The sequence below is a fragment of the Phaethon aethereus genome (genome assembly GCF_964289735.1).
Source record: "Phaethon aethereus genome assembly, chromosome: 12".
Lineage (NCBI taxonomy): Eukaryota > Metazoa > Chordata > Aves > Phaethontiformes > Phaethontidae > Phaethon > Phaethon aethereus.
The window spans coordinates 21,910,886-21,927,348 of record NC_138588.1 but is presented as its reverse complement, the minus strand read 5'-3'; the positions used below and the strand labels follow the sequence as shown (position 1 = coordinate 21,927,348).

Below are 16,463 nucleotides of genomic sequence, written 5' to 3'. Positions count from 1 at the left end.
TCCCAACCATCTTTGAAGTAGCTCACATACACCACCAAATAGCACAGAAGACAAAATCTTAAACAGAATTATATTTAGCTATGTGGCATTTCAATCATGTGCTTTAAAAAGAGGCAAGTCTGGGTAACTTCATTCGGCACTTCATGTAGACCAACAACTTACCTAACACCGATTAAATAAAAGTGGATGAGAAAGCCATCTGAGCCATTCAAAAAAAAAAGGGCAAGTTGTTCCTCACAGAGGACACGCATTTCACTTCAGGGCAACACCAGCAGAACACAAACCAGTCTTAATATCTTGAAAATCCCAAAGAGGCTTGTCATCATGTTTGTGAATGCTACACGTCAGTAGAAAACATTCCCCTGGGCTGACTAAAAACTGAAGGGCTCGGGTGTTGGAGGATTGATGCAAGAGTCAAGTGACTTAAGGCAGTTTCATTCTCAACTGATCAAGGATTCAAAGCAGACATATAAGTGATAATCAGGTTCACTAATTATCCACACTCTCCCTCTATTAAGACCTTGAGCTTTAAACTATTCTAATCTGAAGGCAAAAAATCCCCTTATCTACAGACACAGAATAAACACTCAAACTGGCTGTGGGTGTCAGGCACCCAACCTTATCACCTAAAGGACCCGGGACTGTTGCTTGCCTGATGCTGGCGTAGCACAGGATGCCACGTCAAGCCTTTCTAAAACGATGTAATTGTGTAGCAAACTCTGCTTTTGCATGCCTGGTTGTTCAAAAGAGTGCGTGCCATCAGGAAGCTGGTTTGAACGCACCAAGAAGCATTTATCACAAGAGATTTCCTTCCATGGAGAATTTGCAGACTAGTTTCTCAAAGGCTTTTCCCAAGATTAAGCTTGCATCATCCTCAGAATAGGCAGGCATTGTTCCCCCATTCTTTCCATTTATGCTTTTCCCTGGCATATCTTAGGCATGAAAGACTTACAATCATCCATGCAGTGAGGAAAAAATAAATAGAAGAAAATAGAAAATTAAAAAAAAAAAGAAATAGAAAAAATAAGCCAGCATTTATTAGTTTTAATTCCTTTTTTTAGGTCACTACCGAAATATTATTGTTGTAGCCAAGAAATATACAAGAATTTCTCTAAACCAAAAACACACACGAACAGAAAAGCTCCTGTATATCAGAAAAAAAAAAAATCGTTAACAACTAGGAACCCACTCCCTGAAAATAAGCAGGAAGGAATTTAGCTTCGCAACACTGAAAAGCTGAGTTACAGTAAACAGCAATTTAAATTTGTCCAGTGTTCATATGTAACACAGTAACCAAAGCCTGCATGGCTGAAGATCTCAAAAAACTTTACGACCACCAGATTTGCACCCTAAAGCTATTGAAAACACTATAAAATGTTGGGGAGGATAACAAGAAGTACCTTGTCTTCAGATTAGTTGTCTAAAATCCTCAGACTATGCCATTAGAGAGCTAAAGGTTTAAAGTACCCCTCAATTTTGCTTTGACCTTTCCTGATCCAACAAGCATGTGTTTGAAAGGACACCGATTACATTTCTCTTTAGCATAAAGGAAGCATATACTGAATGGCAAACCATTTTTTTCCCTTTTATGCATTCTGCAGAAGTACAAGCTGCTCTGTCTCATCTGTGATGAAGGAACAGGACATTTTAATACACCGACCTTTTTAAAGAAATGCCCTTTGCAGAATTGTTGGATTATGTACGAGGTCACACAATCTGAGGCAGGGCTGAGAACAGAAAGGAAAAAAAAAAAATCTCTCTATATGCACAAGAAATGCTAATAACAGAAGTTACAATACATCTGGGGTACAATAAATTTTTAAATGTGAATCAGAGTTCAATTTTTAACAGAGCAAGACCTGCCTAATAGCAATATGTAAAATATCGGCCCCACTGCAGGAGATGGGGTTAAAGGAAGGATGCTTTACTTACTTCGAAAGTTTATGCGCTACGTAGCTGGAGAGAATTGCTGCCTACTAACTGCTAAGTTCAGAGCAACACACCTCTTGCAGGTCAGGTCTTGATCTCCCTGGTCAGACAAGCCATGCTGCACATACACGCAGCAGCCGCCAGCCCAAAGATGGGCTATTCTCCAGGAGAACACCGTTATAGTATTCCAGTTACAGGGAAGAGAAAGGCAGGAAGGAAACATATTAAAAAGTAACAGAGATGCCACAATTTGTTTGCCAGATTTACACTCCTATGCAAATTGAGAGATGCTTGTTCCAAGTTGCATTTTGAATAATTTTTTCCCCCAAGCCATTTCTACAGCACAGTTCAGCTTCTCCCTGTTTTGACATGCTTATTACTCTAAAAACATGCCTTTGACCACAGGAAGGCTCTGCCAAACTCAGATGTCCACATGAAGCTGTCTACCAATACTTATCATGCATATGTAGGACATGCCAATAGAAATAGCCTTGCCCATGCCACCGCTTTGTGCCAGTACATGCAGCTGCATCAGGGTTACGTCATAAATCGGATCCTTCCTTGGACCAGGCGTTTGATCTCACATGGCCTACTGACACCGCTTAGATTATTAGTACAAAAATAAACTGCTGAGGGCAGCCCCTCTACAGCATCAAATACTGCGATTTATGACATGAAATTCAAGTATAGTATCAGCCAAGATTAATGGAAGCCTAAGTGGTGGTTACCCACCCGCATGCATCCTAACTCACAGGCAGAAATCACCCTCCTGCAGACAAAGGCTGCTCATCACAGGGAACTGAGCCACTCATCTCCTGACTTTGTCCTCACACAAATTACATGAAGGGCAACAAACCCCCCCAAAATGTCAGTCGTGGTTAAAGGGGTCCATTTTTGAGCTTCTGAATTTTCTAGCCAAGTCAGACTTACAGCTTTAAACACAACCTGGAGCCCTCTTGAGTTGTCTCCCCTACTCCTATTTCTTTTGCGGCAAAAGCAGCAATCCAATTAAGGGCCAAGCAGATTTGGACTCTTCAAGTAGGGAATATAAAAGGGAGCTGACACAAAATACTGACAGAAACCTGTTCCTTTGTTCTGTATAAACAGAAAATTTACAAACCACCACCACCATGCTACCAATACTAATTACAGGGGGAAAACACCCACCCTAAAACTGTATCTGCTGTAAGGTTTCTGCAAGAATGAAAGAAGTGAAGCCCGCTAACAGTTCACTAAGCAGTCTATAAACATTGTGAAATTCCCCTGATTTTTTGAACTCAGCAGCAGTACCACCACATGACCGATACAACGCCTTTATCCATGATGGGAGTAAAAACTAGAAGCTTGAAAGGCAGGGGTTTGAGATGACTACACTACAAAACTGATGAGATATGAAAGAAAAGTATTACACAGAAGTCAGTGCCAAGATCTTGTACGCCTGAACCATGAGGAGAACTCAAGTCCAGCCTACTCAAGATACCAGGGGATCCAGACCCACAGCTGAGATATATTTAAAAGTGTTTAACTACATTTCATACATTTTGTGGTGCTTGAGAAGAGCATAAATCGTGACCTAAACAATTTTGTTAAAATTTAATTTGAATCATCTCCCTAAATTCAAACTAAAAAGGTACTTCGCCTACTTTGTATCACAGCACTGCTAAAGAGCTGTTGGCACTTAACGTGATGACGACACTAAATCTTTCACATGCTCTTGAACCAAAGACCACATTCAATCGTGCAGTCATTTTATGACAGCATTAACAGATATTTTTTAAATACCTTGCTAGAGACCAGACAAAAGCACTGAAAGAATTTCTCCTGCATCAGGCCTTTAACAGCAGTGGTTGTGGCAAGAATGTAAGAACAGGACAAACCTGTAGTGATCTTCTATCAGCCTTCAAGAGTTTGCTGCTGAGGGGTTTCCTAAACCAGAGGTGATGTTTTCATGGCCATCTTTGAGCAAGTTTACATTTCCGCAAGGAAACTGAAAGCTTTATTGAGTAATTTTCCATCTTTGAAAGGCAAGAGCTCTGGCTGAGTTTGCAAAAAGAGGATGACAGTGTAGTATTTGGAAAACCCTTTGGGAACTATAAATCCACTTCTTTTTTTGTCACACAGAGGCCCCAAAACAGTAGAGCAGCAATGCAGGATGAGGCACACTCGTACTGGTACTGACTGGGCAGCCAATGCCAGGTTAACGTTTGGTAGGTGCTGTTAAAAGGATAAATCAGCTCTGCAGTTAATTTGCTGCCTAGACAAGTCATAAATAAAGGGACAACAAAAAAGAATGTGATAATGCTTAGCTGAAAAACATGAATGTAGGCCACTGGCAAACAAGTATAACTCACGGACACTTACCGCGTACTAAAAAGCCACACACCCTATTGTCTCTACTTAAAGCAAGATTTGAAAAGATGGAGGTGTGCAGAGAAAGAGAATACTCTAAGCAGTACTCTATTCATCCATGCCCTTTTACAGCTCCTGCCTTGGCCATTATTTATAGGTCCTTAAAAGCTATTTGCCTCTGCCTTGTCACTTTTGCTCCATTCTCCCAACTAGTTCCCCCTCTAGAAACCAAAAAAGACTTTTTTTTTTCCTTACTCCATATGGCTCAAGATTGGGGTCACTAAATTGATCCTTGTATTGCTAAAAATAGGAGCTTCGGGAGTCTGAGACCCAAAACATGCAGCTTTGCTTAAATCTATCTTGTACCCTTAAGTGAGACCATACGTTGCCACTGAGCACTACAGAACTTGCAGCAAAGTGTTGAAAACCTGTCAGTTAAAAATTGGACAAACTAAAACTGAAAGCAAACCATCAATACTGTATATCTAAGTCTCACATTGGGTTCGATACCCTCAAAACTGGGGAGAGATGCAAACTGTCCCACCCACTTCAAGCAGTTTGTTTCTGGAAGCAAACAGCCAGGAAGGGAACGCTGCATTACCACACAGTCCTCCCTCTCAAAGTTACAGGGGAAAAAGTGAGGAGAGCTGCACCATAACCGATCTGAAAACAAATAACACAACAGAAAGAAATTAAAGCATTTGGACTATTGTCATGTTTGACAACAAGCAGAAAAGCTCTCACAGTACCAAATGATTACAGCCACTCAAGCATCATTCTCAACCCTTTTGCATAAAGCGTTGGCACAAATAGGATAAAGCTCAAATACCTTGCATTTTTGGAAGGTCAGAAGTGATAGCACTTACACTGGTATTATGCGGACTAAACAGGCACCAAATATACCACTTAAAGAGAAATAAAGCACTAAGGGAGCAGCAACCTGAATGATTTTCTCCCTCAGTGCAGATTTCGGGCAACTGTACAAAAGGAAAGCTCACCAAGTATAACCAAAACAGCTATTGTGTTCAACCAACTGCCAAAGACAATCCTTTCACCTGCAATTTGGAAGTATCTGCACCAAGTCCTCCAGTATGCCAGTGATATACTCGGAATTTACCATTAGGCTAAATAAAAAATCACTTGTTTCTAATGGGATGGGTCATATACAGCATAGCACCAGTCTTTGTCAGGCTTTTTCTTCCTTCAGCTCAAAAAAGCAGTGGGGGGAAAAAAAAAGCAACAACCAAAAAAGCCAGACCGAGCAAACCCTAGCTTCCCAACATACATAAATACAGAAGAGGAGTCCATTGAGAGCAGACTTCCAAAAACCAGGTGCAGACTGGCTCTGAGTCACAAAACCTAGATATTCAGCTGCTTTGGGATTCTGAAAACGCTTCCCCAAGGCAACTCTCTTCTAGTGAAGTGGTAAGCCTCAACAGCCAAACTACTGCTGAACTCACTGTTTATGTAGCCTGGCAGTCATGACAAGAGGAAGAAGTTTGCTGCAGAACTTGTTTTACCATATGCAAACACTGAATAAAATGAATCTCCAAATTCTGAGCTCCCTATTTATTTCCTAGAGTCATTAAGGTAATCTCTCACAAGTGTAAACTAAGCTGCCCGACAGAGCTTAGACTGAAAGTCTTCAACTACAAACTCGAGAAATGGGATAATGCCTCACGCTCAGAATAAAAGTTTGCTTGTTTGGAGACTATCTGGCTTAAACCAGCAATTTGTACATCCTGTTACCACAGTTCTTACTATACTAAATCCAGCAGACTTGCTTTATTTATATACATGTTTCTTTCCTCCATGTGATTTATTCTTGGCTTTGTTTGATCTCAACCTCTTAACTCTCTCCTCAAACCTCAGTCTTTCTGCTATACCCTCCCCTTTCTAAATAAAGATGCACACAGTAAGAATCAGTGCAGAACTAAGAAACATTTCAAGTTACATACTGTGATACAAGTTTTTCCCGCTTCAAACTAGACCTGCCCCAAATGTGAATTAACGTCATCACACTTCTATAAAAATAACAGAAATATATATTATATATTATATAATAATTATATAATATATAATAGTATAAAATGTGAGAGTGGGAGTCAGCTGGTTGCAACCTCGGATAATTAAAGCAGAGAAGATGAGAGGATGAAATGATGTTAAGTTCCCTGCAAAAGGCTGCTTTAGGTAAACTACCTGTATATACAGGTTAGAATACCTCAAGCAGAAATTAACCTCCAAAGTATAACAAAGAGAAATTTGCTGCCCTTCCTTGAAGACAGAGAGAAGATCAACAACATACTGCAAAACCATATGTTAGGGACCTTCTAATTCTTTGCTCGGTCCATCTTCTGTAACGCTATGGATTTTTACCACCAGGCTATCCTCACCCCACCAATAATTCAGGGGAAAAAATAATCCTTGCACACACAGTAGCCTGGCTAATCTTGGTCTTGTGCCCAAGACAAGAGACCAGCTTTCACGGTGCCATGGAAAGCCATGTATCACAGATCAAAGTAATCCCCGTGTAGTTTTTATTTTGCCTATTAGGTATCCTTCACTGTACTGATAATTAAAAAAAAAAAACCACACCACAAAACACCAAACCAAAAGCTAACCCCATATCCCAATTCTCACAATGTCTTTCACAATCTCAGATCCTGTATCAAGGCACCTTCTTTTCCTTGCCAAGCTAAGCAACCCTAACTTACACAATCATCTCTAGAGCAATCTTCATTGCTCTTTTAAGCTAATTAATATTAATGTCAGATTTTCCTCAAGCAAGAAGGTATCACGTAATATTTTGCACACTGATGTCAGTCATTACATAGTATGTTTGGATCACAGGAAGACAAGAGCTTCTTAAGATTACAACGCTTGCAAGAATTTAACAAGACTAGCAAGAAACAGTGCAGCTGAACTCTTTAAAACTGTTAAAACTGCGTTTAAACCAGTTTAGCATCACTCAATTCATTATTAGGCGTTTTGAATCAATATGATAGGAATTAACCACGTTTACAACTTGAACCTGCTAAGGTAGATTACCCTAGTTAACTACCACAAAGCTTTTCTAACAAACTAGGCACAAAAATAAATTTTCCAAGAGTGATCAGTCAATATGGTTATCTACTTCGTTTTTAAAAATGCACTCAAGCATCTGTTTTTTCAAACTCCTGCTGTACGCCTTCACCGAATTATTTCGGTCTGCCTCTGGTCTGCCATGATGTCTGCTGGGAGCCTACTGCATTGCCAAAATCCTTATCAAGCTCTTTTCTAGGCATTTAAGTTCAATTTTCTCTTTTTTAATTTAAAATATATTCTTTGTCAGTTTTATCAGCCTCCCAGAATTAAATCCTTTTTTCACCTACATTTACTGCTGAAGTTTTGGATTGATCACATTTTTTCACGCCTTCCCTTTTCTAGTCCATTATATTCCCCTTCCACTTATTTTCTCACATCTCCAATATGCCTGTTAGAAAACGCATTTAGTTTAGGTTTCCAAACAAACACACAAGCTCTAGGGAGAGACATCATGATCCCTGTGTGCACTCAAAGCTAGCAATAATTCAGAAAATGTGGGAAGTAGTAAGTAGGTACTCTGCTTAGCTACTCTAAGTAGCACTTTGGCTCAATAGATTCATTAATGTGGCATTTTTAAAACATGTAATGTAAAACAAGCCTATATGCATTAAAGCAATCAAAGACCTTCTCTTCTTTATTCAAACCAGAACAGGACATTATGATCTAATTTTCCTCTACAAAAAGGTCTCAACGCACATCCATTTAGCTAGTCACCTACTGTCTTGGGCACTTTCCTACGCCTCATCTGGAAAATCTGTCCTTTCAGAACATCCCTGCCCCTGCTTTTTTCTTTGATATATCAAAAGGCTTCCAACCCGATATCAAAAGCTAACACAGTTGATATAAACACTGGGTCCCTGAGACGACACCATCTTATGTGCTGAAGTCCCAACTACACCTCCAAAGAGCAGGAGGCAGACACGATGCCTCTTCCTCTCTCCTTCAGGAGTCTGCAAAGCAGACATCTCTGCTATCCTACCCTGTTTCAACATGAAAGCCGTTCAGAAAAGGATGAAGGCTCTCCTATCCTACAGCTCTCCAGCAGCATGCCATTTGGGGTCATATCTACACAGCATCTGCTTCCCAGGACCAGAGCCCACCGTTCATGCTTTCCCTCATACATGCACACCTTCCAGCAGCCGAAATACTATGCTGACACAATGCTGCTGTTTTCCACTGCATTCTGAACAGGAACAATGAAGAAAAAACCATACTGCTCTCAAAAACCTTCTCCCTCTTAATTATAGCAGAGATCTACAGCTTCGGACTGTTTGATGAAGAACCCTTTAGAGCTTCAAAAGTTACCGTCTTCTTTCTTGAATGAGTTTGCATCAGTGCGTAAGTGGTGACTTCAACCACATGGCTGAAGACCCAAATAAGCTTCACGCTTATCAACAGGGCAGGAATTTTATTTAAAAGTCTACAGTACTTATCTTACTATGGGATAAACACTTTCAAGTTTTGACACAGATACAGACATTCAATCCAGGTTGAAATTATATTTCATTTAGACTCAATCTCCTTCAACACTAAAAGAGACAACACAGTACAAGATGCCAAGAAAGTGTTTAACTTATAGAGTGAAAAATAAATTTAACATATCATGTAAGATTTTTAAAGGCAGGCAAATAATATTTCATGTAATTATCACGATTTAAACAACTGGATATTATATTTGATATGGAGCTTTGATAACTCGCAAAGTATGTTTTAGCAGCAAGCCTCCCTCCTCCAGCTTTTTAGGTCAGGTTTCATATTCTAGCATTAACTTCAAAAATAAAAACAAAAAAAAGGATGATCATCGCTGTAAACTGCCTCGAGGGAAGAGCTCTAAAATTAGATTACATGCTGCTCTGCAAAGTTTGGGGATGTCAAGCTGCTGGGTTTAATTCAACTCCTTCTGCAGTACTTGTGGAAGATGGGTGAATGAAAAAGGGCAGACAGTGCTTACATTTAAAATGGAAAGACTGTGGTGAAATTGCAGACCAGTCAATCCAATTTCAGTCTCCAGGAAGAACAGAAGAAAACTCCTTGGAAGTGCTCAAAAACGGAGAAGGCCTTGGGGGAGGGAAGATGAGAGCTGTGTTGCCTACCTGTGGTTCGATACAGCTTGCCCAGGACAACCCGACCTCCTACTATAAAGTTAATAAAAACCAAAGGTGACTCTAGAGGAGAAAGAACAAGACACAGTTTCCCTAATTTTACTAAAACTTTTAATACTGCCCTATACAAAAGCCTTGTAACAACAACAACAAAAAATCTCATTAACGTAGCTTGGAGTACCTTGTGTGTCTTTTTTATGGGATACAGTACATGAACGAGTAGATGGAAAACAGAATGAAATAAGACTGTTGATGGGCTAGAGGGTCTTTTAAGTTGATAAAACCAAGGCAAGCTAAAGCAGGGGTGCATGCTCGAGAAGACAAAATAGGCCTTTTGACAACTAGGGGAAGGCATCAGAAGTAGGCGAGATGCTACTTAATAAGAACATCTAAGAACTAGTTAGTTTGGGCATAAAGGAATGTAAAGTAGCAGTCTGCAATACAAGATCTGACCATCATAATGGTTCCCACTGGACGCGAGTCAAAAATGTAAGACTTTTCTTTACTGTAAGAAACCATTTGCCTTGTGATGCAAACAGGAGTGCCATATGCAAGACACATTGAGTGATCCTTCCACTCCACTGAACCTTGGTCTGGTCCCAACTGGAAGCGTGTCCAGTTTTACACATCACACTCCAGAAAACGTGACTGAAGAAAAACCACAGAAAAGCACTAGGAACAGCCAGGAAAAGGTAACTTACCGAGAAGGACCCTGACAATTAACCTGGAGAAGTACAGAAAGTCATTGCTGATGAGAAGGTAACACCCTCCTCCCCATTCTAAGTTGCATGGATAAACAGAATAAAAAGCCTAAACCAATAGGAAAGCAGGTTTAGGTTAGATTTACAGAAGATCTTTCCAGCTAACAGAGAAGCAGAAACAGTCTATCAAACTTACAAACTTACAATCTTAACAGGTTCCTCAGAGGGAGCTGCAGCACCTCCAGCACTTGCAGTTAAGCAGAGTTTGAATGCTCGGGCTTTACAACGCAAGGATGAATCACAGGCTAGCATTGTCCTTTTACAATGCAAGTTTTTACAATTGCCTCCTCTAAAGTAGTACTTACAGCAAAAGAAACAGCTCATTGTGAAGGGGAGAATGCACCTCATTCATGAATTTAACAAGAAGTAGTCTTCATACAGTAGCATGTTGTAAGGGCAGTTAACACTCTCAGTGTATCTCATCATTGAAAAGTAGTCCCTCCCTTTGAGCTGTTTCTCGACACAATTAAAACCATTGTCTGAAGTACTAGCAGCTATTGCCTCTTTACCTGTTAGCTGAGATTTGTCAGAATTCGGTGCAATTTTCGAGTGTATACGCATCAGTCATATTGCTTGTATATAAGTTCCCTATGCAGGAGTTGTAGGAGGAAAGATAATAGCAATGGTGGGAAAGCGAACAGAACTTTGAACATTTTCCTCCATGCTCAGCCCACACGCACACTCCATAAATGCTGTATGAAACCGTTTCTTAGGTTTATCTAGGGACCATTAAAATCATGTCAGACCACAATCAGTGCGGAATGGATGAGAACCAGCAGTCAGAAATAGCACTACAAGGATAAAAGGAAGGTTTTTCACTCGCTCTTTTAAGAAGAAACTCATTTTAAGAAGCTAACGCTTTCCTGATTTTATGGTCATTTCTATACTGGCTTCTGCCAACAGAAAAAGCCACGTTCTATTTTTAGCCAGCTAGTCAGTTCCTTCTCATTCATCCAAACAGAGGATGAAGAGAGCAGAGCTAAACAAGTCCCACCTAGCTTCTTTTGTTTTTATTTCCCCTTATGGCTAGCTTTGAATAACCCACACAACTTTATCAAGCCAGCTTTCAGTTTTTAAAATGTGATGATGTTTAAGAATTCTCTCCTCTACACAATACATGATCGAGTCTGGTTTTAAGCACACCTTGCCAGACCAAAGCTCTGAAAAGGGAAGAACTTGAAGAATTGGTAGCAATTCAACTCACACGTTGGTGTGCTGAAGAAACACCACGGATTTCATGGGGGCAGTCCAAGCATCTATTTCAGACAACAGTAAAAATACAGCCATGCTCCTTTAAATCCAAACATTCTAAGGTGAAAGTATTAGTACACTGAAGCCTTTCTTTTTAAACAAGCAGCTGGAGAAAAAGGTTAAAAAACCAGCAACTGGAAAAGGCATGTTACTCATCACCAAACAGCAAGTCAACCACCATTCCATAAGGAGGATGCTGTCTGTTTTGAAGCGCTGAAGTGACTTTTCCAACAAAAACCAGTTGGAAAATACAGGTTTCACACAGATCTTCTTGACAGACCGGCTTTTTCCAGCTGTTCCTTCTCAGGCTTCCTCAACTCTCTAACTCTCCTTTCCATCACTTCTTCCAACCTATGCTCTGAATACAAGTGACAAGATAGCGTGCATCAGAAATGCAGCCTTGAAGAACCTGACAAGTTTCTCAGAAGAATATTCAGGAAAAGTTAAATTTCTGACATGCAATTTTTTTTCTGTGATGTTCAGGACTTTATGCAAGAGCTTTAAAAATAATCCATACAAGTGTCAAAAACCTACTTCCAGTTTTAGCAAGCTTAAATCTATAGGTGATTCTGATTCAAAATACTCTGAGTTACAGCAGCTCTGGAAAAATCACTGGCAATTCCACAGCAATCTCCTGTCAGAAGCAGAAAAAAGGCTGCTTTCCACAGACATTCAGGATTCCACTGGGCATTTTCTGTGCCAGGTGAGTGGTGACCTGCCCTGCGTTTTCAACGAGTTCATTACCATTCCTCTATTATCCTAAACTCAGGTGGTGTTACTGTAAGTTCAATAGCACTTGGACTATTGCCTTTCACTACACCGATAGCTCCATATCGATAATAAATAAAGCAATTCTTGGATATACACTTCTGGACACTTCCGTATACCATCAAAGCACACACCTGTGTGTTAGATACGGGGTTTTTTTTAAAGGAGTCGTCACTGACATACTTGCACAAGCCTGTTCAAACCACACATCATCTTTCTAATGGCTTAAAAGGAGTATACACCGTTCAGGAAATGGCTTTACCTATTCTTCATGCCAAAGCAAAAGAGGATTTTTGTTTCATGAAGCATCTCATTGGTCATTATTTGCTGAAGAAAAACGGTTCCATCTGCGGCGAGGCCTACCATCTTTAAATTTGTTTCCCTCTTTTACAACAGCATTCAAATTGGGGTAAAAATCCAACAGCCGTAATGAACCTTATTCGGAAGGACCTCCACCTTTCACTCAGCTTTAAAGTGTTCTACTCCTTTCCAAGCAGGTTTTCACTCACCTGTGTAAACTCCTACTGCAGCACAGACACTCAGTCTCCCTTATCACTTAATTGCTTGGATGACCCTTGTTAATGAAATAAAAAAAATGACTATGCTTTCAGGATGCACCAGGGGTCTGTAGTCTTACCTCATGCCAAGATCTGCTACTGCTTGCGCAGCTTTATGTCAGGAATGGAAGTCACGATTTAAGACACAGAAAGGCTAAAGCCTTCCATCTATCCCAAAAATGGATTTAATTGTTGACCTCCAGACATGTAACTACTGTCAAACACCAATTGTTTGCACTCCCTACCAGCTATTTGGAATTGTTACACCAGCTGCTGGCATTTGACACGTTGCTTGCTACGTCTGCACAGGAACAGCTTCAGGCACACGACCCATTTAACTCGCACGTCAGAAGACCGCTCACCTGCCTGCGCCCAAATACGAGGGGAAAGGTAGCACAGGCGGCTCAAGCCTGCTGCGACGATGCTCAGGTGGCACACCTATCACAGGAAGCAGACAGCACCTCTGCAACAGAGAACCAGACTTTACCCACAACTCAGCCCAAATAGCATGTTCCTGGGAGATCAAGGGAGTCAGGTCCCTAATTCCCACTGCACTCCAGTGGAATTTGCCCAGAGTCTGTTAGGCTCCTCAAAAAGCACTTCTTATTGCACAAAGCCTACAGTTTTCATTCTTACAGTGTGGATGCCAAAACTGCTTCTGTTTGGTTAACAGACATGAGGCTCAGTTCTGGTTTCAGACTGCAAAATCTGCACATACTAAGGCAATAATTGTGATCTGGGATCTTCAGGATGTTATTTCTTCCACCTACATCTCTCCTATCATTGTCAAATATGCTGAAAGCCTCAATGCTTTTTCTAGAGCAAACAGCCAACAAAGCTGACCTCATGCTGCAAGGCAAAATTCACTTCAACAGAAGGAAAATGCTACGACCGAATAATATCTGCAGAGCAGAAAGGAAGGAGAGAGAAAAGAGGATGAAACCTTGTCTGGGATTGGTATATGAGCACAGTAGCCCTTCCTTCTCAGTAAATTTTCCCCAACGCACATAGACTGGGGTCTCTCGCGAGCCAAGATCCCTGCCCTTCACAGCATTTACAGCCCAAAGCAACCTTTGACATTAGTTTCACCATGATGCTGCATAAGAAACCGCTCCAGAAAGACCATGCTTGGGCACTCCTGGAGTGGACAAAACCTGCCTTGACGGCTCGCTCTCTCCTTCGGATGGCACGATAAGACATGCGTTTTTGTAAGCGCTGCAGGACTTTCCTTCAAGCAGGAGGCTTAGGCCAGCCTCTTGGCCCCGCTTCGTTCTGCCACTAATTGTCATGCACTTGGCTGCAAACTCATCAGGGAGGAGGCATGCCGCGCTACATTTAGCTCATGCTATCCTACAAGGAAGAAAAAAGGTTGGTGGGGGTTTTTTGGTGGTTTTTTTTTTTTTCTCCTTTCTTTTGCACTCCTATCAGAGAACCTCTTTAGTTGCTAAGGAACTACGGTTCTATTGCATTATAAATGATTTAAGGCAGCCCAGCAGATGCAGGTTTAGTAGGCGGGAGGAGATGTTCCATTTTACCGGCAGCACAAGACGCCTCAGGAGAAGCCCGGGGGGGGGGGGGGGAGCGGCGCGGCCCTGGCAGCCCCCCCCACACCCCGTTCCCCTGAGGGATCCGAAAACACGGCGTGTTCCCCCCCGCAAACCCGGGGTCCACCCCCCCCGCCACCGCCGGGGCTCGAGGGACGGCCGCGGAGCCTAGGGGCCACCCTCCCGCTTGTCCCTCATCCCCCGCCGTAGCCGCCCACCATAGCAACGCGCCCCCCCGCCCCGCCGCCCTCACCGTTCTGCGCCGCGGCGGGTCCCGGCAGGAGAGCGGTGGTCGCCAACAGCAGCGAGAGGGCGACGGGGAGAGGCCCGGAGCGCGGCATCCTCCTGCCCGCGGCCGGGGCGGGGAAGCAGGAGGAGGAAAAGGGGTGGTGAGGCGGGCGGCGACGGCGGCAGGAGCGAAGCGGCTCCGGCTCCGTCCTTCGTCCGCCGACCTCCTAGCGCAGCGCAGCGCCCGCTCTCGCGACGCCGCCGCCACCACCTCTCGCGAGATTTGGCGGGGGCGGGGGGCGACGCGCGCGCGGCGCCGGGGGGGGGGGGGCGTCACGCGTGACACCGCCCGCCCGCCCCCCTCAGCCGCCATGTTGCCGCCGTTCCACCTACCTGCGGGCTGCGGCCTCCCCTTCCTGAGGCGCCGAGTTCCCCGGCCGGGTCCGGAGGAGCGCTACGGGCCACCTCGCGTCCCTTCTTCCCTGGGAAGGCAGGCCAAGAGCCGGTCGTTTGGCTCGGGTCTTAATTGCCGGAGTAATTTAGATCGTCTATGTGCCGTGCCGCAGGGGTCGGGGGGGGGTTGTCAGAGGAACGCAAAATCCATCCCAAAGCGCTCGGCTTTAGGTTTGCGCACCCATGAAAGACCGAAATTATGTTAAACGCCCATCTTGTCAGTCACTGCTACTCTTCTATAAAAAAAAAATAAATAGTTAATGCGTTTTTTTCAAGGGCCCTGGCCTTTTTTTTGCACGAGTAGGAAAACATGGCCGCAAGAAACGAAGCCGTTGGCCCCTGGTTAGTGGTGGAGTTGGGGGCAGAAAGCACAAAAACCCACTCCCAGTTCATCAGACCTGCCAAGCATCCTGAAAAATAGCCGCTGATAAGCTTTGGGCAGGTTTTCTCTTTTATTTTCCTGTCTAAAACACAGATACCAGGTCAGATCTACTCCTTACAGTGGTTGCTTTGTACTGTGCTAGGGACCCCAACCGAGGGTAAGACCAGTGGAGCGATTTAAGCCAGATTTAAGCCAGGTTTCTGACTGCTCTCCCTCGTAGGACAACACGAACGGCTGGAGCATGCTGCTGAAGGTGAGCCCATCATACTAATGCATGCCCGAGATGGGGAGATAACAAGAGATGCAGGAGACTGTGGGACAGACCAGCAGAGAAGGATGCTGGGGGAAAAAAAGAAATCCCTCAGAAACAGATTTTCTACTCTCTGCTGAGTCCTCTTGTCTCCAATTCAGAAATCTCTGCAGGCATCTACCCACAACACGATGGACTGGGTGTATGGGTGCAGCACCCACTTGCCTTGCAGTGGTAACATCCAAAACAGACCTAATTCCTCGCACCGCTCTACCGTGGCAGCAAGAGCTTGTTTGAGGAGGGCACAGCCTGCAGCGGCCGCACAGATCGCACCCTTGCTCCCCCTCTTCCCTCAAAAGCAGCCGCTTGACTTTGTGTCCCCCATCCTTTGCCCTGGCCTGGTTATTCTCAGCTGATCGTTAGCACACAGACCCCGAGTCCTTTTATTGCTGGTGCGACTCAAAGACTGAAAAGGAGGATGGGGGACACCTTTTTTCATTAAAACCCTGCTGCTTACTTGAAGCTGGCAAAATCGCTGTTCGAGCGCTTCAGGACTTTGATGACGATCATTGTGAGCTTAACGACTGCAGCTTCACAGGGCAGAGGTCACACGTGAGAAGCGTTTGGACATGTGCTGATGCTGTATGTAACCCTGGCTGCCCATAACTCTCCAAGGATGCCGTGGTACTAGATTTGATGTGCATCAGACATTCCACTGCGCTGGAGAATTTCCATGGTGCATTTCCATGACTCAGTATTCGTGCCAGCTGAATCATCTGCGACACTACTATTTGTTTTCTTGCCA

At 43.2% G+C, this 16,463-nt stretch overlaps 1 protein-coding gene across 3 annotated transcripts in view; it reads right to left on the bottom strand.

The window, feature by feature from the left end:
- The window catches only part of NPTN (neuroplastin), a gene marked incomplete at its 3' end in the record, with an annotated part of 58,316 nt that extends 43,561 nt beyond the window's left edge, over nt 1–14,755 (bottom strand). For all 3 annotated transcript variants that reach the window (XM_082005253.1, XM_082005255.1, XM_082005254.1), the window contains exon 1: nt 14,599–14,755. In XM_082005253.1, coding sequence (XP_081861379.1) covers nt 14,599–14,686 — 88 coding nt within the window. In that variant the 5' untranslated portion in view covers nt 14,687–14,755. The remainder of the gene's footprint in view (nt 1–14,598) is intronic.
- Nucleotides 14,756–16,463: the final 1,708 nt, after the last annotated feature.